We start from the raw sequence: 27,075 nt of genomic DNA on the forward strand, positions 1-27,075 counted from the left end.
AATTCAACAATAAAAGGGAATGAAGAGTTGGGCTCTGGGGTAATTGAAACTTTTTCTTCCATCTTTCCTTCACTTAAAAAAAATCATAAGTCAATATATTGTACCAGATGTGCTGAGATAACCCTCCCAATAGAAAACATCTAAAAATGCTATGGAAAATATTAACAATTACTTCCTTTCTTTAAATCACAGTTGAGCTGGTGGTAAATGAATTAGTAAAGAGATGGAATCAGTTGACAGATATGTTTTCACAGAGAAACCACCGTTCTGAAAAGGCTTACAAAGTAAATATGCTCAACACTTAATGAACAAATAATTCCACTCTTCTCTTATACAAGTTCTTTCCAAGTATGGGAAAAAAGAGAAATCACTCCTTAAATTTTCTGTGTGGTTACTAAATCATAAAGAAACAAGACAGCATGTGTGTGTATGTCTGTGTGTGTGTGTCTAAAAAACCAATGTCATTCTTGAACAAAGATGCAAAAAAATCCTATACAAAATATTAGCAAATCTTACCCAAAAGAAAGAACCAAAGCTTCCTGGAGAAATGGATAATTCTACATCTTGTGAAGGAAATAAGTAAGGTTAATCTGGGAAATATTGTGTCAGAAAGGAAGGAGGCTTTTAAACATGAGTGGAATCATGCCAAAAGGGTACAGGATAAAGTCTGAACAGGTTTCCACTGGTATAGGATGAGACAATTTGAGAATAGAAACAATAACTATATAGAACTAAAATACAACAAAAATATAAAATCCAGAGGACAATAATGACATTAAAATCCCCAAAACAATAAAACTACTTCACTGGTAATCAGTAGTGGTTGCCAGGACAAAACCTTATAGTCTGAAAATTGATAGAGGGAAAGAATAAAACATTTTCCCCTACTTTTCTGTATGGACTCTATTTTACTGTACCTAAAAAATCAATGAGAGAGTTCTGTGAAAAAGAATTCATTTAATAAATACAAAATTAATGAGATAATTAGATCATTATTTTTGTAACACCAAATGAAATAATACCTGTGGGTAGGAATCATGGATGCTAAAATCATTAGATAAATGATGATAAGAAAATTCACAAAGGAGGAATTAGATTGACTCCACCTGAGTCCACTGATCAATCTTAACATCACTAAGCATGGAACAGTCAGCTAGTTTGTACCTCACAATGTGATGCAATAGGAAGGATACGGCATCACCATGAAGTATTTTTGCCTTAAAAAATACATCTAAATTCAATAATGTTTCTAAATTTGAATTTTAGTTAACAGGAAAAGTGGAGGCTAGAAGAGTAAGTGAAATGACACCATAAAGAATGTGTCAAACAGCCAGGCCCAAAGTATAGAATATTCTAGGACAAATGACCTAAATTTCTCAACAAATAAATGTCTTGAAAAAGGGACCATGTGTTTGTGTGTATTTATGGGGGAGAATGTTATAGAATAAAGGAGACTTACACATAATCATGATGTGCAATTTGCAATGCATGGATCTCGTTTAGATAATGATTTGGAGGGGAACAAAATAATGTAAAAAGATACCTTTGAGACTCTCCTGGCAATACGAATATAAAATAGGTATTAGATTATACTAAGGAATTCCCATTAATTCTGTTGGATGCAATACTGAAACGGTTGTTACATATTTTAACAATACCTTTATCAGTTAATGATGCATACTGAACTATTTATGGGTGAAATGACATGATGTCTGAGATTTTCTTTTAAATAATCCACCCTAAAAAAATTGGGTTGAAAGAAGGATGGATAAAGCAAGAAGAGCAAATTGTTAATAATTCTTGAGGCTCAGTGATGATAGCATTAGGATGCATATTACTACTCTCTCTCTCTTAGTGCATATTTGGAAATTCTGATAACAAATCCAGAAAGTATAAAGAGATAATATGTTATAATCAAGTTGAAGTGATTAAAACATTTTAAGGTCTGTTTTACATTAGAAAATCTACCAATGTAACTTAATGCTTGAATAGATGAAAAGATTTAGGGATCCCATTAGATTCAGGAAATATCATTTAATAAATTCAACAGCTCTCCATACTAACACACTTCAACCAAGGATAGAAGGAAAGGTGTTTAATGTAATGGAGGGAAGCTAAACAGTGCACATAATTATTATCTTTACTACTGAAATATTAAAAATATTGCATTTAAACTCAGGAAGGAAACAAGGATATCTGTTTTCAGTATTCTATTGCAATGCACATCCCAGCCAGAATAATTTGAAAAGAGTGAAAGGAGCACAATACAGAAACTGGAAAGAAAGAAAGAAAATCTCATTATATGTATATGTTATCCACGTCTATTTAGAAAACTCCAAAATTGGCTACCACAGGTACTGAGAGTACTGGAATAAAACATGTTCAGACTAGAAATATTGCAGAGAATTGGTAATAAAGAACTTTATCCTTAGACCAGAAACATTTTCCTGTTTCATTAAACATTAATCAATGACTGCATAGCATGCAAATAGGAGTGTTTGATTAGACTTGCAATTTTTAAATTACATCTGTGGGTCTTAGTCAAGTCTCTAATTTCGCTGGCTCTTAGTTTTCTCAACTGTAAAATTATGGATTACCTGATCGCTAGGATCTCTTAATAGTCCTACTGTCATGTGAACTTCATTAATTAAAAGAGCAATTAAGATGTATGTTTTATGCATAGCCTAGCAAACCAATAGAATCCTGTAAAAGTGTTTATTTCTATTTAAACATCATATGTGATCCTTTATTATGTGAAAGGATTTCTTGAAAGATTTCAGTCCAGTTTGCGTAATTAGTTATAAGCTACATGTGATAGGATATGTGTTTTGCAAATCCTTGTTTCCTTTTATGCCTGATTGCTTGACAACATTTGATGCCCAATGAATACCTATTGTAATAAAAATGTAAAAGCTTTGTGGCTGGTAATGGGGATAATTCTGATATGAGAAAGCTGAAAGGTGGAAACATGAGGCACACATCTAAGAAAGAATATAACACAGTTATGTTTTGATAATCGTTTCCCACATTTTTTTTCTTTGGTGTTTTCCTTCTCTGTTAGACTGATAAGTTCTAGCATGGCAGGGACTATGTTTGCCTTGCCCACAAAAGTATCACCAGGACCTAATTCAGTGACAGACACATAGTGGATGCTGAATATACTTCTTAAATGACAGGATGTATGGTTATCTGTTCCAGCTTCAACTTCAAGGAAATTACCCATGTTTCCCAAATTTATTTTTCAGCCATATCCTGCAATAAACATACTCACATTTTATTGATTAAACCATCAAAAGATATTCTCTAGGAACTCAGTAAAAAATTCTAAGTTACGTGGATACATATGTTTTATATATATATATACATATGTATATGTACATATGTACATATACATGTAAAACATAAAAATATGTTCCAGTCTTTTCTATTTGGACTGAAATGTCCTTGACAATAATTGTCTTCTCTGGCTACAGCCCTATATAGTTCCCTTTTTTCATGGTCTAATTGCTGGTGATAAGCATCAACATTCCCTAAGACCTTTGACACCTTGATCCTTCTTCTCAGACCCTTTCTATTCTCTTTCTATTCTCAGCTAATAAGAGAGCAATTACTTATTACTGTCACCTTTGGACTTGCTGTTTACACCTCAAAACATGGAGATAATGCTTCTTGATCTCTTCCTTGATTGTCAATCAGGTTATTAAAGGATCATTGGTTTTTGTTTTTGTTTTTTTTTTATGATTAGTCTTTTATTTGATAATTTTAATTTATAATTCTCCCCATTTTTTAGTTACTTAGTACTTGATTTTTAAAAGTGCACATTAAAAAAAATGATGACTCAAAAAATGAGAGTTGGATACAGGACTCTGGAATAAAGAGCTCAGGAACACCAAACAAATGGAGTCTGTTTTTAGTTGAGTTCACAATAATCAAAGATGATTCAGTAACGATGGCCATTTTATCCAGCTCATTCAGGGGGGCTTCTAGTACACCCAAGTGCATGAACTTGATACAGAGGAAGATTTCACAAAGTTTCAACGATGACTAGAAATATCATAAAGCAATTACAATCTATAAACACCTGTTGCTGTCGTTGGACAGAGAATGCTTCTAGTTTTCCAATTCACACCTGGAACCAAGCTCTTGGATCTTCTCCTTGTCTTCACAGGCCGATAAGAAAAGTTTGCAATGGCTGATATTTTTTTCTTACAATTTCAATGAAACCTTCGATTGGATCACATGAAAACACCTCCACGTATCTTCCAGAACTCCCCAATGCTTTCCTTTATTGCATACTCAGCACAGCTCTTGCACTCTTGGGGTGTAAATCCAATTAATGCTCTCCCTATCGTACCGATTCCTCGATCACTTTCCAATTTTTTATCTTGAGCTTCTATGTAATGAGGAGATACATAATAAAAATGGTCCCCAAGGACACTGTAAGCCATGTATTGAGAGCCTTCAGAGGTTTCTGTAACTTCTTGATCTTCAAAACTCTCTACATGGCAAGCTATCTCAATTTTCCCTTCATGAGGAAAAGCCATTGTTTGGACGCCCTTCAGTCCATTCACATTTGAGCCCCGAATGACACTAGCAATTTCTTTTCCCAGAGCCAAGTCTTGAGAATCTATGGTAACATTGCAGTTCATCACGTATGGGCTAGCGCCGATGCCCGTCAAACCACATCTTCTGGCAGGTGCAGCTCCCAGGTCAGGCTTAAGAGCGCTGAAATCCCTCCTTGTGAACCAGCCCAGCTGCTTCCTTCTCTGGACAAGGGGGCGCTTCTCGGGCAGGTCAGCCTCACCAAAGAGAAACACACTGCAGCCAGGAATACTCAGGACCAGATTCTCAGCGAGGCTTCTGGCCACAGCGCCACACTCTTCCACTCCGACACCAGAGAGAGGGTAAATGGGAATCAGGTCCACTGCTCCCAGGCAAGGATGGATCCCCTCCTGAACCTCCATATCGATAGACTGGAAGGCTTCCAAGCAGGCAGCCAGAACGGAATTGCCTATCTCCTCAATAGAAGCTGCTATTGTAATAACTGATCTATTATACTCCGGATCAGAAAATATATTAAGCACTGATACTTCAGGATGTCTCTGTCCATTTCCTTCAGGAAGAGCAGCTTTCGCTATGTTCTCAACAATGTACTTTTTTCTGGCTTCTGAAATGTTTAACAAACAGGCAGCCAAACGGAGCCCCACTCGGCAAGAAGACATGGTGATTTTCTTCTCAGCCTGTGGTTGTGTTCCCCTGCGTGCCAGCCCGTTTCTGATTGTAGGGTTGAGAAGAAACTACGCCACTCTGCCTTGCCTACATCCTCTCTTCTGCCCCTCATGTGAAGTTCATTCCTCTCAATGTCCAGTTTTGGTAGAAGCTTATTAAAACACACCAAAAAACACCTGAAAGTTGAGCCTAGCGAAAGGGGAGCATGGTTTACTCCAAACTCTCTACCCCATTACTGGAAGCGACCTTCGGGCAGCCCCTGCTGCCGCGCTGATGTCACAACTGTTACCCTTTTTGCCGGGGGTTCTGGGCTCATTCCCTCTCCTCTGCTCTTCTCAGGCCTTTCCGGTTTTTGGTTTTTTTTTTAATCCAGTGGATACATTTAAGCCTTTTTCTTGCTTGATCTCTCACTTGTGCATAATTTCACTGTTGCCATTCCATTCTTCTTAAAATCAATCCTTTCCCCTACTAATTTCTAAATCATGACTCTCCTCTGGTTTTCCATCTACTTCTCTCACTGCTGCTTCTCATTCTGTGACATGGGTTTCTTATCGTTTATCCATCTGAAACTACCCTTACCTCTCATCTCCTCTCAATCCTGGATTTAGTCGGTTCCTAATATGTTGATATCTTCTAAATAAATGTGCCTTGTTCCCTCCTGTTTTTGTGTCTGCATACATTCTCTCCTTCTCCCTGGATCAATTCCCACAGCTTGTTCATTGGAAAAAATTTTACATGTCCTTCAATTAGCCCAAATCCTTATTTCTGGGATTCCTTGGTGGCTTAGACTGTAAAGAATCTGCCTGCAATGCAGGAGACCCAGGTTAGATCCCTGGGTCAGGAAGATCCTTTGAAGAAGGGAGTGTGTAGCACCTTTCAATACCCCCCACCCCCACTCCCCCAGGCATATCTGAGTTCTTTGCTCTTCGTTCGCTTTGAATATAGCTTAATGAAAGCAATTATCTCATTGTTTAAATGTTTGTATCTGACCTCTACGGATGGCAAAGTCCCAAAAGATGGCTTTCAATTTCCATTTTTATAGTCCTAGTACCTAGGACAATGCTTGATGCCTAGTAGGAGCTCAATAAATTTGTTTGTTGGGGGGATAAATAAATCTCGTGTTGTTGTTTTAAACCTGCTTTTTATGTTCATTCTCAAAGTCAATTCTTATAGTCTCACTGAGAAGCAGATATGATTATTATGACCCCTATTTTACAAATGAGGAAAAAACAGCACTTTCCCACATTGTGTGTGTGTGCACATGTGTTCAGTTGCTCAGTCATGTCCAACTCTTTGTGACCTCATGGACTGTAGCCTGCCAGCTTCCTCTCTCCATGGGCTTTTCTAGGCAAGAATACTGGAGTGGGTTGCCAGTTCCTACTCCAGCGGATCTTCACAACTAGGATGGAACCCAAGTCTTCCGCATCTCCTGCACTGGTAGAAAATGGCAGATGAAGGGCATGAACCCAAATCTTCACTCTATCTCCAGGGTTCTAGTCACTCTATTGGGGCAAAATACAATTGGGCAGCTTGAGTAGAACACAACAGATACTGATATCAACAGCTTTTCCTTCTCTGAATCAGTTAAAGGCTTCTGATTAACAGAAACAGATAAGTAGTTTTTCATTAAAGAGGAAGTTTTTTACAGAAATGAGTCCTGTCATTTCCTTCTACTTTCATAGTAATTTCTTTGAACAGTGTATTCTTCACCAAAGGCTACGTGATTCTTCTCATTGGTCATGTTTTCAGAAATGGAAATAGGATTGTTCTTTAGACCAAAACCTTCATGAGTTGGCAAAGAAAAGATGTGTTGGGGAATATCTAAAACATGAGCAGATTGTTTTCATCCTACATGTCTTACCAATTTGATAATGGATATAAAATTTGTTCAAGACGTAACATTCCCAACAATAGCTAAACAACAGATTTAAAGATATTTATGATAAATTACTTGGGTAACTTCTCTGTAACCTTCTCTGTTTATAATCCTTTAGAGAAAGCAGAAACATTTTTCAAAATTAGTTGCTTTTCAATAAGAAATAGAGCCAAACCAAGCTATTCAGGGCCATCGTCAGGCAAGGAGGAATACCCATGAGATTACATTAACTGACACAAGTGTTATTTTGCCTCATTCATGCTCTCTTTTTAGTCTCTTTTATCTAAACATAATACATTGTTCTGTAAAATTTTAGCTAGCAATAATTTATGGGCTTCTCAGGTGGCTAGGTGGAAAAGAATCTGCCTATCAATATAGGAGACACAGGTTCAATCCCTGAGTCGGGAAGTTTCCCTGGAGAAGGAAATGGTAACCCACTCCAGTATTCTCACCTGGGAAATCCCATGGACAGAGGAGCCTGGCAAGCTACAGTCCACGGGGCCACAAAAGTGTCAAACATGACTTGCAACTAAACAACAGCAAGAAATGATTTACAAATTAACTGGAATCACTAGGCTAGTTTTGAATATAATTGAGTCACATGTAACTCTTTTTCCTGTCCTATTTTTCCAAATTTTCCCCTTTCTTCTCTCCAAAGGGAACTCTTGGAGGACCACGAGGGTGGCATGACCTTTCTCCTTCATCTGAGAAGGATCTTCCACTCTCATCTCACCTTTAGATTGGCCTGACTGGAATCTACAATCTCCAGCACACAGGATGGTCCAGGGCCTAATGTGTAAAGTTAATTCTGGAATTTAAACTGTAGATTTTCATAGTAGTTTGGAAAGGTGCCCTTGTCATCTGCTGCCTGACCATCCTGTGTCGTCATTATCATCTTCCATTTCCATCCTCTCAAGAGATTCAGAGTTTAGAGACATCTTAGTTGGTTGCCTTTAATAGTATGTGAACTGTAAATTTCCAGATGTTCAAGCAGGATTTAGAAAAGGCAGAACCAGAGATCAAGTTGCCAACATCCATTGGATCATCGAAAAAGCAAGAGAGTTCAGAAAAACATCTACTTCTGCTTTATTGACTATGCCAAAGCCTTTGACTGTGTGGATCACAATAAACTGTGGAAAATTCTGAAAGAGATGGGAATACCAGTCCTTACCTGCTTCCTGAGAAATTTGTATGCAGGTCAAGAAGCAACAGTTAAAACTGGACATGGAAAAAAAAAAAAAAAAAAAACTGGACATGGAACAACAGACTGGTTCCAAATCAGGAAAGGAGTACGTCAAGGCTGTATATTGTCAGCCTGCTTATTTAACTTATATGCAGAGTACATCATGAGAAATGTTGGGCTGAATGAAGCACAAGCTGGAATCAAGCTTGCCGGGAGAAATATCAATAACCTCAGATACGCAGATGACACCACCCTTATGGCAGAAAGCAAAGAAGGACTGAAGAACCTCTTGATGAAAGTGAAAGAGAAGAGTGAAAAAGTTGGCTTAAAGCTCAACTTTCAGAAAACTAAGATCATGACATCTGGTCTCATCACGTCATGGCAAATAGATGGGGAAACAATGGAAACAGTGAGAAACATTATTTTTGGGGCTCCAGAATCACTGCAGATGGTGACTGCAGCCATCAAATTAAAAGATGCTTGCTCCTTGGAAGAAAAGCTACGACCAACCTAGAGAGCATATTAAAAAGCAGAGACATTACTTTGTCAATGAAGTTCCATCCAGTCAAAGCTATGATTTTTCCAGTAGTCATGTATGGATGTGAGAGTTGGACTATACGGAAAGCTGAGTGCCGAAGAATTGATGCTTTTGAACTGTGGTGTTGGAGAAGTCTCTTGAGAGTCCCTTGGACTGCAAGGAGATCCACCCAGTCCATCCTAAAGGAAATCAGTCCTGAATATTCATTGGAAGGACTGATGCTGAAGCTGAACCTCCAATACTTTGGTCACCTGATGTGAAGAGCTAACTCATTTGAAAAGACCCTGATGCTGGGAAAGATTGAAAGCAGGAGAAGGGGACGACAGAGGATGAGATGGTTGGATGGCATCACTGACTCGATGGACGTGAATTTGAGTAAGCTCCAGGAGTTGGTGATGGACAGGGAGGCCTGGTGTGCTGCATGTAGTCCATGGGGTCGCAAAGAGTGAGATGCAACTGAGTGACTGAACTGAACTAGTTGTCTGCCTACCTAAGAAAGGGGAGAGAACATAGATGTGTTGAGGGTGAGGAGCAGATGCTTAAAGGTGGTGAACAAAAAGGGGTCTGCTGCAGCTGACAGGGTTAGAAAGTCAAAAGATTCTTTGCCTTCAGAAGAAAAATGTTTGCAGCAACCCTACATCAAACAAGTCTATTAGAACCATTTTCCCAACACATTTGCTCGCTTTATGTCTCTGAGTCACATTTTAGTAATTCTAGAAATAGTACAAACTTTTTCATGATTGTATTTGCTATGGTGATCTGTGATCAGTTATCTTTGATATCACTTGTATGATTCACTGAAGGTTCAGATTATGGTTAATATTTTTCAGCAATACGTATTTTTTAATTAAGGTAGACGATTTTTCTCAGATATAATGCTTTTGAACACTTAATAGACTATAGTATAGTGCAAGCATAAATTTACGTGCACTACAAAACCAAAAGATATACGTAACTCGCCTTGACTGCCCTACTCACTTTATCATGCTGGTCTGGAACCGAATCTGCAATATCTCAGAGGTCAGTTTCTAGATGAAGCTGGTACCATAAGGAAGAGCTGCAGCTATGGAAGTTGAACCCCATGTCTTGAAGCAGAGGGAGGCAAATACTAAAGGTACTTAGGGGCTGGAGTGGAAGCTGGGCTCTGGAAAGAAAGGAAGAGGAAATTGCTGGCCAGACTTGATGGCAGGCTAAATCCACGGCCCAAAGGGAGGGAGGCTGAGAGATGAATCAAAGAAGATGGAAAGCAGGGTACACGGAGCAGTGGGAAACAATATGGAAAAGGAGAAAATGTAATCAAGAGGTGAGTAATGGTTTTCCATTCCAGGGAGTCAGGAATGCTGAAAACACCTAGTTTGTTCAGCTTCTGTAATGGGAGCTCTCAGTGGTGGCACCTAGGAATCTAACGGAAATCCCACTGATGAGCTTAAATGGAAATTTACTGTTTTCTTCCACCAGGCACAGTGCCAGGGTTCTGACAGGAGAGGTGACGAGAGAGGAGAAAAACTGATTAAGATACTCAGACTATTTGTTGAAAGACGCTTAGGTGGGTTGAAAGAAACATAGCTGAAAAGGAAAGCCTGGATGAATCCATCATCTGGCCATTCTGAAAGAGATCAAGATTAACAGGGCACCTCCTCAGAGGCTGACATGAGCCTGGTGAACAAAACCCCGATATGATTTAGATCTGCGTTCCTGAGGGTTCAAAGCAGCTAGAAACCCATTAAATCTGCATTCTTTGAGCTAAAGGGAGAATGAGACTTTTTAGATTCAAATATTCATAAAATCCTTTACAACTATTAACTGCCACGATTATGCTTCATTGTTTGGTGGTACAAAAGGAAAAAGGCTTTGAAGTATTCGAGAGTTAATCATGCTAATGAAAAAGTGAAGGGTGAGGCAAAAAGATAAAATGTTTCTATAAAATGATAATGACTTTAAAAATGCCTGAGTTCATCTCAGATACTTGAAATAAAGGTTAGTTGATTTAGATTTAGAGAAGCTATATCATGGTAGCGTAGAATGGTGTTCTTGAAAAATGTTCTATGAGAAAAGACAGAATAAATAACCTTACCCTTATAAAAATTATATAGCATTATTTTATTATAAGCCATAAAATGATGGAACTGGAGGCCATAACCTCATGATTATTTTTTTCTATTGATCTTTTCTGGTGGAACTACATTTGAGAAATTCCTTGGAAGTTTATTTTTACATGAAAGGCTCATTCATATATTACAACAATTCCTCCCTCCCTCCCTAAAAACAAAGAAGCACTTAAAGCTAATAAGTGTAAAGAGACATAATAAAATATGAATTTAAATTCTTATTGAGTGAAAATAAATATTCTTAAACTTCAGGTAGAGGAAGTATTGGGTTGACCAAAAAATTCATTTGGGTTTTTCATAAGCTGTTAGAGGCAAAATTGTGCCATTTGGCTAGAAAACAGAAGCTTGAGGTAGAGGGGACAATAGATTAAGGAGACATGAACTGTACCTACTACAGATCTCCACAGCAAAAAAATCAGTGTCAATGGAATGTCACGAGCTCATTAATTAATTTAGTCATCACTCTGGCAATAAACCCATTTTTAGTGATGGCTTTCGGTGTATTAGGCTCTGTGCTAAGTGCCGCTGAGACCCAGAGACAAGAGGCCAAGTCTCTTCTTTCGAGGAGTTAGCTCAAAATAAGGAGTTTGAAAGTTACCACTCCATCCTAACGAGTGAAGAGCTGAACAAATCAACAACTCTTCTCAGATCTCCAAGAGAACAGTCACAAAACAAACATCTCTCCCCCAAATTGGAGAGACAGACAGGCAGATAGAGTATCACAGTTACTGGGACAGACATACACAAGAAGAGGCATCCATGGGAAGTAGTGTCAGGGTAGGAGAACCTACACGGTAATTGATGAGTAGATAGAGGCTCTGTGTGAACAACTTGGAGAATAAAAAGTGTCAAGAAGACCTAGGGCATTCCTTATGCATCAGTGAGTTTTACCTCTAGGAGCTTAATCAGGTTCTCACAGTAGATAGCAGAGAAAAGTATCTCATGCTTTGGCAGGAGGAGAGGAAAAGGAACCATTTTGAGATACACCAGAACATTCTGTTATTCTCATATAACCAGGTCTGCCCTTGGGAGAAACTGTTTAACCAGAGCCTAATCTGCCAGGGTTTTAACAGAACTTAACCAGAAAGAAGGGAAACACCTGGCCCCAGCCTACTGTAGCCATCTTGTCCCATGAGGTAAGGGAGGTCTGAAAAGTGCATGTGAAGTTAACAATTCAGAGGCACATGTTCACTAAAAGGCTCAGACCTCATCAGAGACTGCTGAATGCTTCCTCTCCCCTACATCTTACTATTATGTTACTAAAGGACTATGTAGAGGAGTCCCTTTTACCCAGTACATCAGATCTGCCTTCTAACAAAAAATTACAAGGCATACTAAAAGGCAAAAAACACAGTCTGAAGAGACAGAGCAAGTATCAGAACCAGATCAGATGGCAGGGATACTGGAATTTAAAGCAACAGTGATGGATATGCTAAGACCTAAAACTGATAAAGTAGATAGCATACAAGAAAAGATGGGCAGTGTAAGTAGAGGGAAGAAGATTCTAAGAAAGAAAGAAAAAAGAAATGCTAGAGATCAAAGACACTAGAACAGAAATAAAAAATATCTTGAATGGGCTTATTCTAGACTGTACATGGCTCAGAAAAGAATCTTTGAACTTGAGGATATCCCAGTATAAACTACCAAAGCTGAAAAGCAAAAGGAAATAAGAATGAGGAAAACAGAATAAAATATCTATTAACTGTGGAACAACTATAAAAGATGTAACACGTGCATAATGGGAATACCAGAAATGGAGGAGGAGAAGGAAGAGGCAACATGTGAAGCAATAGTAACTGAGGTCGTCCCCAAATCAGACACAAAACCACAGAGCCAGAAAGAAGCTCAAAAAACGTCAGGCAAGATAAATGTTAAAAAAAATAAATAAGAACAACACAAAACAAGCATAAAAATGATACCTCTGTGGACACACCATATTTACATTGCAGAAAAACAAAGGTAAAGGAAAAATCCTGAAGAAAGCCAGAAGGAATAATATCTATAAAGGAGCAAAAATCAGGATTATATTAGATTTCTCATCATTCAGTGAAAGCAAGGGGAGAGTTAATTATTTAGTATTTATTTACTTTTTATTGAAGTATAGTTGATTTACAATGTTGTGTCAGTTTCTGGCATATAGCAAAATGATTCAGTTATATATATATATATATATATATATATATAATTAATAATGTGTATATTATCAATACATATTAACAATACATATAACTGAATCTATATATACATATATTCTTTTTCAGATTATTCTCACATATAGGTTATTATAAAATATTGAGTATAGTTCCCTTAGTTACACAGTGTGTCCTTGTTGGTTATCTATTTTGTATATAGTAGTGTATACATGTTAATCCCAAATTCCTAATGTATCACTTCTCTCCCTTCCACCTATCCCCTTTGGTAGCCGCAAGTTTTTTCTTCTGTGTCTATGAATGTTTCTGTTTTGTAAATAAGATCATTTGCATTATTTTTTAAGATTCCATATATGTGATATCATATGATATTTGTCTTTCTCTGTCTGACTTCACTTAGTATAATAATCTCTAGGTCCATCCATGTTGTTGCAAATGTCATTACTGCATTCTTTTTTATGACTTAATAGTAGCCCACTGTATATGTATATATATACCACTTCTTCTTTGTCCATAGATCTGTCGATGGAGTGAAATATTTAAAGTGTTGAGAGAAAAAAAAAACCACTCATTAGCATATCATACACTGCAAAAGTTATCCTTCAAAAGTGAAGGAGAAATAAAGATTTTCTTAGACAAACAAAAATGGAGATGATTTGTGAAGTTCTTCAGGGAGAAGGAAAAGGATATAGATTACAAACTCAATGTGGTATTGGTAAAAAAACAAAAAATAAAAAAATAGTTCAATGGAAAGAAGAGAGAACTCAGAAACAGGCACATAAATACAAGTCAGCTGATCTTTGAAAAAGTAGCAAAGGCGTAAAATGAAGAGAAGACCGTCTCTTCAACAAATGGTGCTGGAACAACTGGACATCCACAAACAAACAAACAAAAAAATAAATCTAAGTATAGACCTTATACTCTTCACAAAAATTAACTCAAAATGAATTACAGACCTGAATGCAAAATATAAAACTATTAAACCAGAGGAAGATAACATAGGAGAATATCTAGATAACCTTGGGTTTAGGAATGGCTTTTGAGATACAACACCAAAGTCATGATCCATGAAAGAAAGAACTGATAGGCCAAACTTCATTAAAATTTAAAAGCTCTGCCGTGAAAGACATTTTCAAGAGAATGAAAAGACAAGCTACAGAATGGAAAAAAAAATATTTGTGAAAGCCATATCTCGGAAAGGATTGTTACAAAAAATACACAAAGAATTCTTTAAACACAACAAGAAAATGAATCATCAATTTAAAATGACCCAAATATGTTACCAGACACTTCACCAAACAAGTTATGCAGATAGAAAACAAGCATGTGAAAAGATGTTTCATATGACGTTAGGGAACTGTAAATTGAAACAACAATAATTTACCACTATACATACACCTAGCAGAATGGTCCCAACCCAAAACACTGAAAACACTATATGCTGATGAGAATATGGAGTAACATAAACTGTTATTTATTGCTGGTGGGCATGCAAAATGGTACAGCTGCTTCAGCAGTCAGTTTAGTAGCTTCTTACAAAATTAAACATATTCTCATACAATCCAGCAATTGAGCACTCCTTTTTAATTACTTAATGAAGCTAAACTTATTTTGACAAAAAAACCTGCACATGGATTTTTATAGCAGATTTATCCATACTGTCACAACTCGGAAGCAACCAAGATGTCCTTCAGTAGGTGAGTGAATAAACTGTGATATATTCAAACAATGGAATATTATTCAGTACCAAAAAGAAATGAGCTGGAAAAGACATGATGAAATGTCTTTTATCACATATTACAAAGTATATTACTTTGTATTTTACAAAGTGAAAGAAATTGATCTTAAAAGGCTACCTAGTGTATGATTACAACTATATAACATTCTGGAAAAGGCAAAACAATAAGACAGTAAAACAATCAGAGAGTGAGAGCATTTAGTAAGCAGAGAACAGAGGATGTTCATGGCAATAGAACTATTCTGTATGATAGTATAATGATGAATATATTTCATTAGACATTTGTTCAAACCCAGAGACTGCAACGCTAAGACTGAACCTAAATATAAACTATGTATTCTGGATGATACAGGTGTATAAATGTAGGTTTATCAGTTGTGACAAATGTACCACTCTGGTGAGGGTTGTTGATAATGGAGGCTGCTAAGTATGTGTTGGGGCAGAGGGCACATGGGAGATTTTTATACATTCTCCTTAATTTGGCTGTGGACCTAAAACTGCTCTAAAAAATAAAGTCTATTATAAAAATATTTTTAAAGATGGTTGTAATCAACTGTGATGAATGAGTGGCTATTAGGCTGAATATTAGGGAAATTAAAATGGAGAAAGTCTTGTTCAGGCTTCAGAAGCAGGAGAGCAGACCTCTGACCTGCCTGGACACTGCCCGGATTCTGTGTCAGCAGGCACAGCAAGTCAGGTAACACTTTAGATAAGAAAGGTCTTGGAATTCTTGAGCCCTTGGAGGTTTGGCCACCCCCCACCCCCAACCCTTGGAGTCTAACAAAATCCTATGACTCACAAAGAGAAGTAAGCAGCAGTGTACAAGTTTAAAAAAAAAAAGCTGCATTTTTTTTTTTTGCACAGCCTAATAATGCTATCAGTTTGCGGCCTGGGATTATAAGCACAAACGACTGAAACTGCAATTTGAAGTCTCACCCATGGAGTGGACACACTACCCAGGACCTTCTCCCAACTGGGACTCCAGATTGTGTTAATGTGAGACTTCCCAGGATGCCATTTAAGTCTGGATGCTGGTTCGCCCAATTTGGTGATGTATATGTTATTACTCTTCTCTATTGTCTCTCTTCTCTTTTAGTGACTGCATATTGAAATTAAGTTAAATAATCCTCTATTTGTGAGGATTTATTCATGAGGGCTTCCCTCATAGCTCAGTTGGTAAAGAATTTGCCTGCAACTCAGGAGACCCTGGTTCGATTCCTGGATGGGGATGATCAGCTGGAGAAGGGATAGGCTACCCATTCCAGTATTCTTGGGTTTCCCTGGTAGCTCAGGTGGTAAAGAATCCACCTGCAATGCTGGAAACCTGGGTTCTATCCCTGGGTTGGGAAGATCCCCTGGATAAGGAAAAGGCTACTCACTCCAGTATTCTGGCCTAGAGAATTCCATGGACTGTATAGTCCATGAAGTTGCAAAGAGTCAGACATGACTGAGTGACTTTCACTTTCAATCCTCTATTAAATACTGAAATTGTTTATTTGTGTGTAACCAGTGGTTTCCTTTGTTAATAAACCCTTCAAACCTGAAAGTGAAATTTCTGGCAAAATTGAACATCATTAGCTTTGGAATCCATTAGATCAACTCAGGCTAAAGTCATATCTCTGCTCCTTACTATTTATGACCAGAGTCATCTTGGGCAAGTCAATAACTTAAAACCCCTGCTTCCTCACCTGTAAAATGGTAAATTAATGAAGCCAACTTTATAACATTTTGTGAGGATTAAATAAAAGAACACATATCAAGCACAGAAACTAGCAGTCAATAAGTGTCTACTTCTTGTTAGTATTAGCCACAACAATTCTACTTGTGATTATAGTCCAATGGAAGATTTGGAATCTCTAATTCAGGCTGCTGGGTAGAGTGTGAGGTCAGTGCAGGCTTTCTGGAACAGATATTACTTGAGCTGAATAATGAAGGACAGAAAGGTATTTCAGGAGAGAATAACCAAAAGATGCGAAGACCTAGGGATAAGAAAGAGCGTGGCACGGTTAGTGGACTTTAAGATAGACATGTGTGTTGGCACTGGGGAGAGCAGTGGCCTTTGCTATTAAAAAAAAAAAAAAAAAAGAATAGCTGGAGAAACGTGGGAAGCAAGGGCTGAAAACTATTTTAGGGATACCAAGAAATCTGAACTTTATCTTGAGATCCTCAACAGAAAAAGGACAATAAGAGATTGATGATTTAGGTAGTAATTTTTAAAAATTGAAGCCAGAAATGAGGGAGGTAAAATGGGTTGGCTGATGCCTTAACTCATCATGAGATGTTGAGGGCCACATCAGTGACAGTGGCGGTGACCTAAGAGAAGTCGGTGGATTTGAGAGATGTTTCAGATTCATAATTGATACATTTTATGGACCAATTAGTCTTACCTGGTGGCTCAGTAGATAAAGACTCTGCCTGCAATGCAGGAGATCTGTGTTCAATCCCTGGGTTGGGAAGATTCCCTGGAGAAGGAAATGGCAACCCACTGCAGTATTCTTGCCTGGAGAATTCTATGGACAGAGGAGCCCGGTGGGCTACAGTCCATGGGGTCACAAAGAGTCGGATACGACTGAGTGAGTAACACTTTCACTTTCATGGACCAATTAAATGAGAAGGGCAATATACAAGTCATGTTTAAAGGGGTTCTTTATTGTCATGGGCAGCTGGTATGGCCAAAAAGTGGTGGTATTTACTGTGAAAATAAATAACAGAACAAAAGTAGATCTGGAATAACTCTGGTTTTAGACAAATGGGTCTTCTGGATAGTTTCATGGGAAGCTCAGAGGAGGACGATCTGGCGGGGAGGCAAAGATCTGGGAAATAATTCACAGGAATGAGCAAACTGAGAAGAAAATAAACTTTCACATGTCACCAGATAGCTCACGATAATACCACTTTCCTTCAGAGATAACTAACTCTGCAAAATGACAAATCCTACATTATAAATGTGTATTTCATATTTAAATATTTATTTGTCCCAGAAATGCCATCATGGATCCTACTTCTCCCCAACCCCCTTTGTGTGAAAATGGCACTTTGCATTAAAAGGAAACCCCCAGAATCACAGCTGAGATCTTCCTCTCCCGGAATGCATTCTCCCAAAGTGGTGTATTTGTAAGTATTTTAAAGACACTTTTATCACTATTCTGTTGAAAAGGATTCACTGTGATGTAAAGACTGTGAGAAACCTAGTAATCAAGAGGTGGAATTCCTTTAAATGTAATCCCCCCCCCCATCATTAAGCGAGTATGGGGAATCTCATAACCAAGCTGGCCTAGTTCCTTGACTCACTTTCCTACTTTCTAATGTTAGAACCTGGAAGTGTCTCAGAGCAGTCCTATTCACAGCATGTAATACTGTACCCTAGGGTTTCCCCGGTGGCTCAGACAGTAAAAAGTCCACCTGCAATGCAGGAGACTGACCCAGGTTTGATCCCTGGGTCAGGAAGATCCCCAAGAGGAGGGAATGGCCACCCACTTCAGTATTCTTTCCTGAGATTCCAATGAACAGAGGAGCCTGGTGGGCTACAGTATATGGGGTCGCGTAAAGTTGGACACGACTAAGCGACTAACACTTTCACTTTCAATACTGTCCCCCACTAACCCTGTGATCAGAGGCAACTATTCCAGGTATTCGTACAAACCAAAAGCAACTATTCCTAGAGGGAAAAAAGTAGGCAGTGAGAGATTAAGCTGAAAGGCTACAGTAAAAGAAGTTAGAAGGTAGAACTGGGTTCCATGGGAATTAAGAGAATCTATGAGTAAGAGGAAGGCCTAGAATAGAAATAGTACTGTGTGGACAGAAGAAGTCCAAGTCCTCTGGAAAGAAGAGAAAAATGAAACTCGGAGGTAAAAAGCTAAACAAGTTTAAGCTTTAGACTCCTCAAATGCATGAGTCCTTTCTAAGACCCTGGGAAGGGCCCTACCAATGTGTTTATATGAGCACAACCTGTACAAATAAGATTGCAAAAATAAAATTTCAACCACAACTTGTTAAGCCTGCTGTCTCTCGTCACTTCAATTTTGGCTTTGTTATATTCTCTCTGGTCAAGTCTCACTAGAGTGATTAAGAGCATTTCTGAGATTCAGCTAAGGGGAAGTTGAAATTGGGGTAGATTCGGTTTGTACTTAGGGAGGTGTATTTATATTGTTTACAGTTTGCTCATTGCAAGTTGTTCTGGTATATGAATGGCTTCCAGGAATACTCTGACTGTGTTGACTTGCCCAGTATCAATGACACAAAAGTATAGGGCCAGAAGTCCTATTGAAATTCACCCTGATATATGGAGCACTTAACACCAGAAGTATGCGGATAATAAGTAGAAACAAGTTTTGAAATGTATGGAACTAGACTCTGGTCTGTGGAAAATTCTTCCATTCATTAGACATATAAAAATTTTAAGCTGAGGATTTGGTTTCCATTGACACCATGTCAAAATGGAAATTCACTCCTGTAAGAAACATATTCTGTATATAATTATAAACATCATACATTTTTATGAGAGTACAAAATAGAATTTATTTGAATTCCTGTGTCTGGAAGGCACAAACTTACCATAGTTCCACAAACAGCAAGTATTCCATAAGAGCATATTATGAAAGAAACTGGATAAAGGTTTTCTAAATTGGACAACAATCCTAAAAACTAGAATGGTATGACCAATGTTGAGAAGTGCAGTTAAAAGAAGCTTCTAAAAACATCAATAAAATTGTTTTGATTAACCAACCATACTGGAGGAAAGACTGAATTATATTGCTAAGCTTGCTACAAAAATTATTACTAATTTGTTGAAATACAATAGGATAATCTAAGAATGTACAGACACATATTTAAGAAAAAGTTTTATAGAAGTATGTCAATAATTAAAAATGTTATTTCTTTGTCACAGAAAACATATCATAACTCAAAGGCTTTGAAAACAAAGGAATTGTTACGGTTAGATTTAAGTACAAGAACACAGTGGAAAATATCACCTTTAGCACCAACAGCTAAAAACATATTCCAAATAAAGCATTGTTATTGATCACCAATATACTGCATTTGTGCTCAGTCGAGTCTGACTCTTTGAGACTCCGTGAACTATAGCCCACCAGGCTCCTCACTCCTCTGTCCATGGAATTTTCCAGGCAAGAATACTGGAGTGGGTTGCCACTTTCTCCTCCAGGGGATCTTCCCAACTTAGGGATCAAACTTGCATCTCTTGTCTCCTTCATTGGCAGGTGGATTCTTTACCACTGAACCACCTGAGAAGTCCCATTAAATAGTGCTATCATGCATCTAATTAGGCTTTTTGGTTGCTGTTACTGAAAGCAGAGACCCTTCCCCAAGTTACTTCCTATAATAAAGGAGTTTAAGAACTTACGTAGACTGGAACAAAAACAAGTAATCTGTCAGGAACCAATACAATCCCTAGAAACTTTGGTCTCTCAGTCACAGAGCAAGCCAGCTCCATGATTATGGTTTACTTACACTGAATTTTCATGCTTTTCTATGATTTTTCACAATAAAATATATTACTTAGTAAAGCTATGGCACAGTGTATTCTAAAATGAGAACTTACACATATTAGGTCAGTTGCTAAAGTGTAGAATGAAACTATAGAAATGTATAGTCTCTTTTAATCTTTAAGTTCATGAATTGTCTCAGGGCAAAGAAAATACTGCTATGGTTTCTTCAGTTCTTTCCCTACAAATGTTTCTGACACTTGTAATTCCAACCACCAACATATAGGCTCCCCAGCAGCCTGGAATGTACTAGATCCATCTCTGCAACTCCTGGAGGGAATAGTTACCAAGCATGTAAGTGGTAGTGTGTAGTGAATGTGTGCTGAATTGACTTTTCCTACCATGACACCCCTTTGACATATTATCTTAAGATCCTGGCCCTGGTGATGACTATCATTTCATCATTTGACATTTACTCTCTACTCTATCACTTGAGTCTCATTCTTAGCATCCAGCATGATGCCTGACATATAACAGACACTCACTGAATATTTGTTGAAAGAATGAACCAATGAAGGAATGAACACTTTATTGATTAAGGAGGTTTGATTTCTTTATCCTCTTGGCATGTCATATTAGATTATTCCCTCACTTAAAACCCTTTAGTGGATTCCCTTTAAAACAAGTCTATCCAAACTGCCTCCTGCTTATGTCTGTAATCACTGCTAATAGAGTCAAAGTGAATAATAGTGATCCAGATCAGCACCTTAACTGTAACACAAAGAAGAACAGATTTTATGAGAAAGATATGGCTTCATGGTAAAATGTCTAGGAAATGTTGACTAGGTTTCCTAACAACAGGGCTTCTCAGAGCATTTAATATTCAATTATGTATCATGACTTTTTAAGGGGGGAACAGAGTGTGCAGAATTTTCCAGATATAATTCATTAACTAGACTAATGTTCCAGAGTAAAAAATCCTGATCCAAATCGAAATAGAGAAAAACCTGCATTTATCTAGTATCTGATAAATATAAAAGTTTCCATCATTCTTAGTGTAAAGAGAAACATCTTAAATTATTGTAACACAATACAATCTCATGCTTCTATTTTACAATCATGACATTATTTTCTCTGACACCATGGGAGGATACACAGGTCAGTAATAGTCATTCAACTGCACATATGTTGCATTAGGCATCAGGGTATTTCTTGAGGGTCAACTATTCAATGTGAATGAGAAGTTTGATCCTACTTAATTTGAGAAATTTAGTGAGATGACGGTCTGTTGTGTATCTGATGGAAAGAGAGTGTTGAAAACCAATACCACAAAGCCAGCTGTTAGACTGAATATATTTTCAGTGTCATTTTACATCTGACAATTGCATTTTGATGCACATTGCCTTAACATAAGACAAAACTTCATTGCTCCAGGGGTCTTTAAAATGTACACACCTCATTTGGACATTAGCCTCTAAAATCTTCCATCTTGGTGGACGCTGGGAGAAAACATCACGTTGAACCCAGAGAGATTTATCCAGTGATAAATGACCTTAAGACATCTGGAAATCCAGTTTGGAACAGAACAATAAGGTATAGATGCTTATCCTACTATTTCAGAATTTAAGAAAATATAGGCGAACCTATAAACACCAACTTCAAAACAACTGAAATTAATTCCTTTCTAAAACAAACTTTTTCTTACACATATCAATGTCTCTGTAATTGAGATATGTCTTATAATCCAATAACGATTTACAATCACTTTTGTGAATTCAAACTGCAAAGCTGTGTTTGTATTAGATTTTGGCTCAAATAATCAGGGGAGGCTTTGTTTTTTTCTTCTTCTACTCAGGGCTAATGTTGAGAAATGCGTTTTCTGGCTATCCTTTTCTTCATGGTGGTTTTGTTTGTTTGTTTTTTCATTTACTGATATAGTAAGGGTGTAGCCCTCATGTGCAACACGTTTTTTATATTATTAGATTCTCCTAGACTATAGACTGTATTAGATTCCTTGTCTTGAACTTTTTTCTTTTGGGGGGTGCACATAAAACAATGGTGCTTTTTCATCGAGGTATTATGGATTCAAGAAATATAATACTTACAAAGCTCAGAGAATTTGCCCCTTTCTCCTCCAGGAAAGAGTAATACAAAAAGGCAGGATTTCCTTTTGGGATGATAATATCATATTGAAAAGGAAGCAAGGCACTCTCAACTAAGGCTAACTTCATAACTTAAGTTTATAGACCATTGGGAAATCATTCAAGAACACCATTTATGAATGAGTAAGACAGCCGAGAGAGAGAGGAAAGAAATATTGGATAAGAAATTTAAACAAACCCAAACCCAGTGAGAATGTCCAATATGCAAATGAGTGTAAAAGAGATCCCAGGATCACGTTAAATGGCATGAGGTGGAAAATAAAAATAATTATCAAAGATTCTGTTAAGAGTCAGATCACTATTAAGATGCAAAGAGGCATAGTGCCTATAGAACCAATACATATATTTCTTAGGACCTGGTCGTCTTTATGAATGTGCTGAGTTCTGATGCTTACAGCTAAAAATGACAGTTAACAAAAGAGGATTTGAAAATTTCCAGAAAGTGATTTAACTGAGCCAATCAATACTATCATGGCAAAACAAAGGTACAGTCTCCTTTAGGGGAACAATCTTTAAGTAGATAAAGGCTTGTCTTTTATTTTTACTAAATAACGTTAACATAAACCAATAACTGTAGCATAAGAGACTAGCTTTTAAGGAGTAACAACAGACTTCTTCTATCTAAGTCAGAATCTAACTTCAGGTTGGTTTCTTCCAGGGACTCACCCTGACATTCTGGGATTCAGTCAACCTCCTACAACCTCCTGACTACTTCCATGTTGAGCTACATTTTCTCATCCATGGGCACCAACTGTCTTAGCATCACCTGAGACTCTGTAAAGTCAGAAACAGCTGAGAAGCAAGTCACCAACTTAATGAGAAGGACAGGAGTGCTTTCAAGATGGGACAAAGTACAATCCTGCCTGCCTCACAGGCTGCATGAGAAGATCTACAAAAGACTTTCTCAGAGACAAGACCCAGCTTTAGGAATATTCAACCTCAACTGTCTAACTCGAATGTTGATTAGCATCAAAGGCTTCCTCTTCGAGAAAGGCCAGTATGAAAGGGAGTCACTTGGGGAACATCTGGAGCGCAGAAGACAGCATACAGGGATCGTGCATTTCCTCTTTGATGTACAATCACCGCTGCAGAGAAATGGCACATTAGTAAATTTTAGTTTAGCTTTTAGCATACCACTCACCCAACAGGCATCTGTGTCACAGACCCTAAGAAACTAAAATGTGTCCCACTTACAGCAGGCTGAATAGAGACTGGTTCACTACCCTTCCCACCATTATTCAGTTCCAGATTCACAGGCTCAGAGCTCCTTGCCCACTCACAGTTGAGATGTACAGGTCCAGATGAATCCAACACAGATGTAATTTGGTTTAGGGATGCCCCAGAAACTACAGGTTCTTCTGCATTGACTCTCCAACCACCCATTTTTTAATATTGCCAAATTTAAATAAAGTACCCTGTCAGAAAGTGGGTCAGTTTCCATTATGTCACTTAAAGTAAAAATTTCAAAGTTCTTCCTTTGGAGGAAAAAAACAGGTATATTCCACCAGTCATGTTGCTAAATGATCTCATTCCTCAATGGATGACATTTCCATTGAATAAAGCATGGGAATTTAATTCTATCCTGAATTGCTATGCCCTTCAGGTCAAGATCTGGCTTAGCAACAACCAATACCCATGGTTTTCTTTTTCTTTTTTTTTTTTTTTATCTCTACTGGAAAAAAGTAGGATTTAAAGCTACCACTGGTTGAATATATGCCTCACTTTTTAAAACCTAAGTAAATTCAGTCTGGTTTCCTGTGAGTACTGTTTGGAAATGCAGTTTACAAATCTTACTTTTCCATGACATAATACAGGAAGGCTGAAATAATACTCACACACCTGGAAATGGCTTAAGGAGAAAGCCGGGTTGAAAGAGGAGCAAGAGGAAAGTTCATGACAGACCTGCCATGAAAAATGCACTATTTACCAAGTTGGTACATCAAACCTTAGACTAAGTGATAAACAGAACTACTTAAAACTAAGGTTTCCAACAGTCTTTGTGCATTACTCTCTCTGACAAAGGCTGCCTCTGCAAGAGTTTATGAAACAACCAAAGTCAACAGACACAGGCCCACATCCTTGCAGCTTGCAGATACTTTCCCCACAGCCCTATTTATAACTTAACATAATGGGAAGTTCTCTCTTGGCAAAAGAGCTGATTAAGTGTTCCATTTAACAGTGTAATGCAAAGAATGCTTTCTTTTGCTTCAGACCTGCTGTTCTCATATTGTCTCATGCTGTTGAAAATGGAGATTTAGTAACTATTTTCTGAGTTGGTGTGCCTTTGTGATGAGGGTAATCTGGAGACACAAAATGAATAATTAAATTCATGTTGAATTTCTAATCAGTTTCTTTTACCTACCCTCAAGGCCATTATTTTAGCCTGTTGTCTTTGCAGCTTGAGAATATGAAATGGACTTTCTGTGGTAAGTTTAAAGCAGAATAGTTTATCACAAATTTCTCTCTCTCTCTCACAGAATGATCCCCTTCATTTATATTTCTATTCTTGTTGATCTGCTCTGACATCTATACTGTCAGGGATATTATATCCATTCAACAAATAACATCTGAAGATAAAAAAAGGAAAAAAAAGAACTTAAAGAGGTATGGGACTAAAAAAGAATGCTGTGAAGAGATTTTGTTATTGGAGTCAGTAGTGGTTCAGGCATATAGTCTTTAAAAGGTTTTTATTCTTTTTACCAATCAACTTGAGGGATTAAAATAATGTAGTCTCAGCTGATTTTGATTGTTCAGTTGTCCATCCAATTACTTCACCTTCCTCTTCTTTTAGAAAATTATTTGTTCCAGTTGTACTTCTAAAGCTGAAGCAATCATCAGTTAGAACTAATAAATGAATTCAGCATATTTTCAGGTAATAAAATTAACATGTGAAACTGTCATATTTCTATATATTCATGATGAATTTTCAGAAAGAGAAATTAAGAAAACAGTTCCATTAACAACTGCATTTAAAAAATAAAATGCTTGGGAATAAATTTAACCAAAGAGATGAAAAATCTGTACTCTGAAAACTCTAAGACATTGATTTAAGAAATTTAAGAAAACACAAATAAATGAAAAGATAAACTGTGTTTGTGGAATGAAAGGATTAACACTGTTAAAATATCCACACTACCCAATCTACAGATTCAATGTGATCTCTATCAAACTACCAACGGCATTTCTCACAAAATTAGAATAAATAATTCTGAAATTTGTATGGTACCATGACAGACTCCAAATAGCCAATGCAATCTTGAGAAAGAAGAACAAAGCTGGATGTATCATGCTCCCTAATATCAAACTATACTATAAAGGTATAGTAATTAAAACAGTATGGTACTGGCACAAAAAAAGACACATAGATCAACAGAACAGAATAGAGATCCTAGAAATAAACCCATACATATATTGCCAATAGGGCTTCCCAGGTGGCACTAGTGGTAAAGAACCTGCCTTCCAATGAATGAGACATAAGAGACACGGGTTTGATAGATGGGTTGGAAAGATCCCCTGAGGAGGGCATGCCAACCCATTCCAGTATGCTTCCCTGAGAATCCCATGAAGAGGAACCTGGCAGGCCACAGTCCATAGGGTCACAAAGAGTCAGACTAACCGAAGCAATTTAGCATGCACACGTAAGTGTTAGTCACACAGTCGTGCCAGACTCTTTGCGACCCCATGGACTGCAGCCTACCAGGCTCTTCTCTTCATGAGATTTTCCAGGCAAGAATACTGGAGTGGGTTGCCATTTCACATACATACTGCCAAATAATCTATGACCAAGATGGTAAAAATATACAATGGGGAAAAGGCAGTCTTTTTAGTAAATAATTTTGAGACTGGATAGTTACATGTAAAGGAATGAAAGTAGAACATTATTTTATATACAAAAGTAAACTCAAAATGGATTAAAGACTTGAATGTAGGACCTGAAACCATAAAACTGCTGGAAGAAAACATAGGCAGTATTATCATAGACATCACTCTTAGTGATATTTTTCTAGGTTCAACACCAGAGACAAGAACAACAAATCAAAAATAAACAGATGAGGCTACATTACATTAAAAATTTATTGCACAGCAGAGAAAATCATCAATAAAATAAAAAGTCAACCTAAAACTTTTGCAGAAAAGTTGGTTTTTTATTTTTTTAAAACAACTTACTACACTGTTCTATTTCTTTCCAGTACTGCAAATCTGGGTTAATGCCACCTCACAGACTACATGCTACTAATAGAAACATGTTGACGGCATGAAATATTTTCACACGGATTACATTATTTCAGTCCTTACAACAACACTTTAAGAGTGAAACTGGTATGACTGTATTTATTATTGATAAATGGAGACTCAGATAGTTTAGGGTGACTTCTCCAAAGTAAGCTAGGAAGTAGTTGACTTAGGACTTCAACTCAAAATCATTTGAGTCTTTAGTCAGTGTCTTTTCCCCGCTGAACCATATCCCATTTTCAATTAAAGGTTCTTTTTAAAAACTAAAGAAAATCAGTTTTAAGACAGAAATGTACTCCTAAACATTGATTTTGGATGAGGCTTGAGGTATTAAGCATGTGGATAATGCCTGTGCCAATAAATATGATGGCCAGAGAAGCCCATATTTCAAGTATTAATATCTGACTTATTAAT

At 37.4% G+C, this 27,075-nt stretch overlaps 1 protein-coding gene across 1 annotated transcript; it reads right to left on the minus strand.

Moving 5' to 3' along the window:
* Window positions 1-4,235: 4,235 nt before the first annotated feature.
* LOC133048755 (formimidoyltransferase-cyclodeaminase-like) lies at window positions 4,236-5,300 on the minus strand. Its single transcript, XM_061132521.1, has one exon. It carries the CDS (start codon window positions 5,220-5,222, stop codon window positions 4,236-4,238), a length of 987 nt encoding a protein of 328 aa, XP_060988504.1. The 5' UTR covers window positions 5,223-5,300.
* Window positions 5,301-27,075: the final 21,775 nt, after the last annotated feature.

Source organism: Dama dama, chromosome 29 (assembly GCF_033118175.1).
Source record: "Dama dama isolate Ldn47 chromosome 29, ASM3311817v1, whole genome shotgun sequence".
Lineage (NCBI taxonomy): Eukaryota > Metazoa > Chordata > Mammalia > Artiodactyla > Cervidae > Dama > Dama dama.

Bases quoted from the DNA above. Each gene is read 5' to 3' on its own strand.
- LOC133048755 (XM_061132521.1), bottom strand. From the start codon at position 5,222: ATGTCTTCTTGCCGAGTGGGGCTCCGTTTGGCTGCCTGTTTGTTAAAC.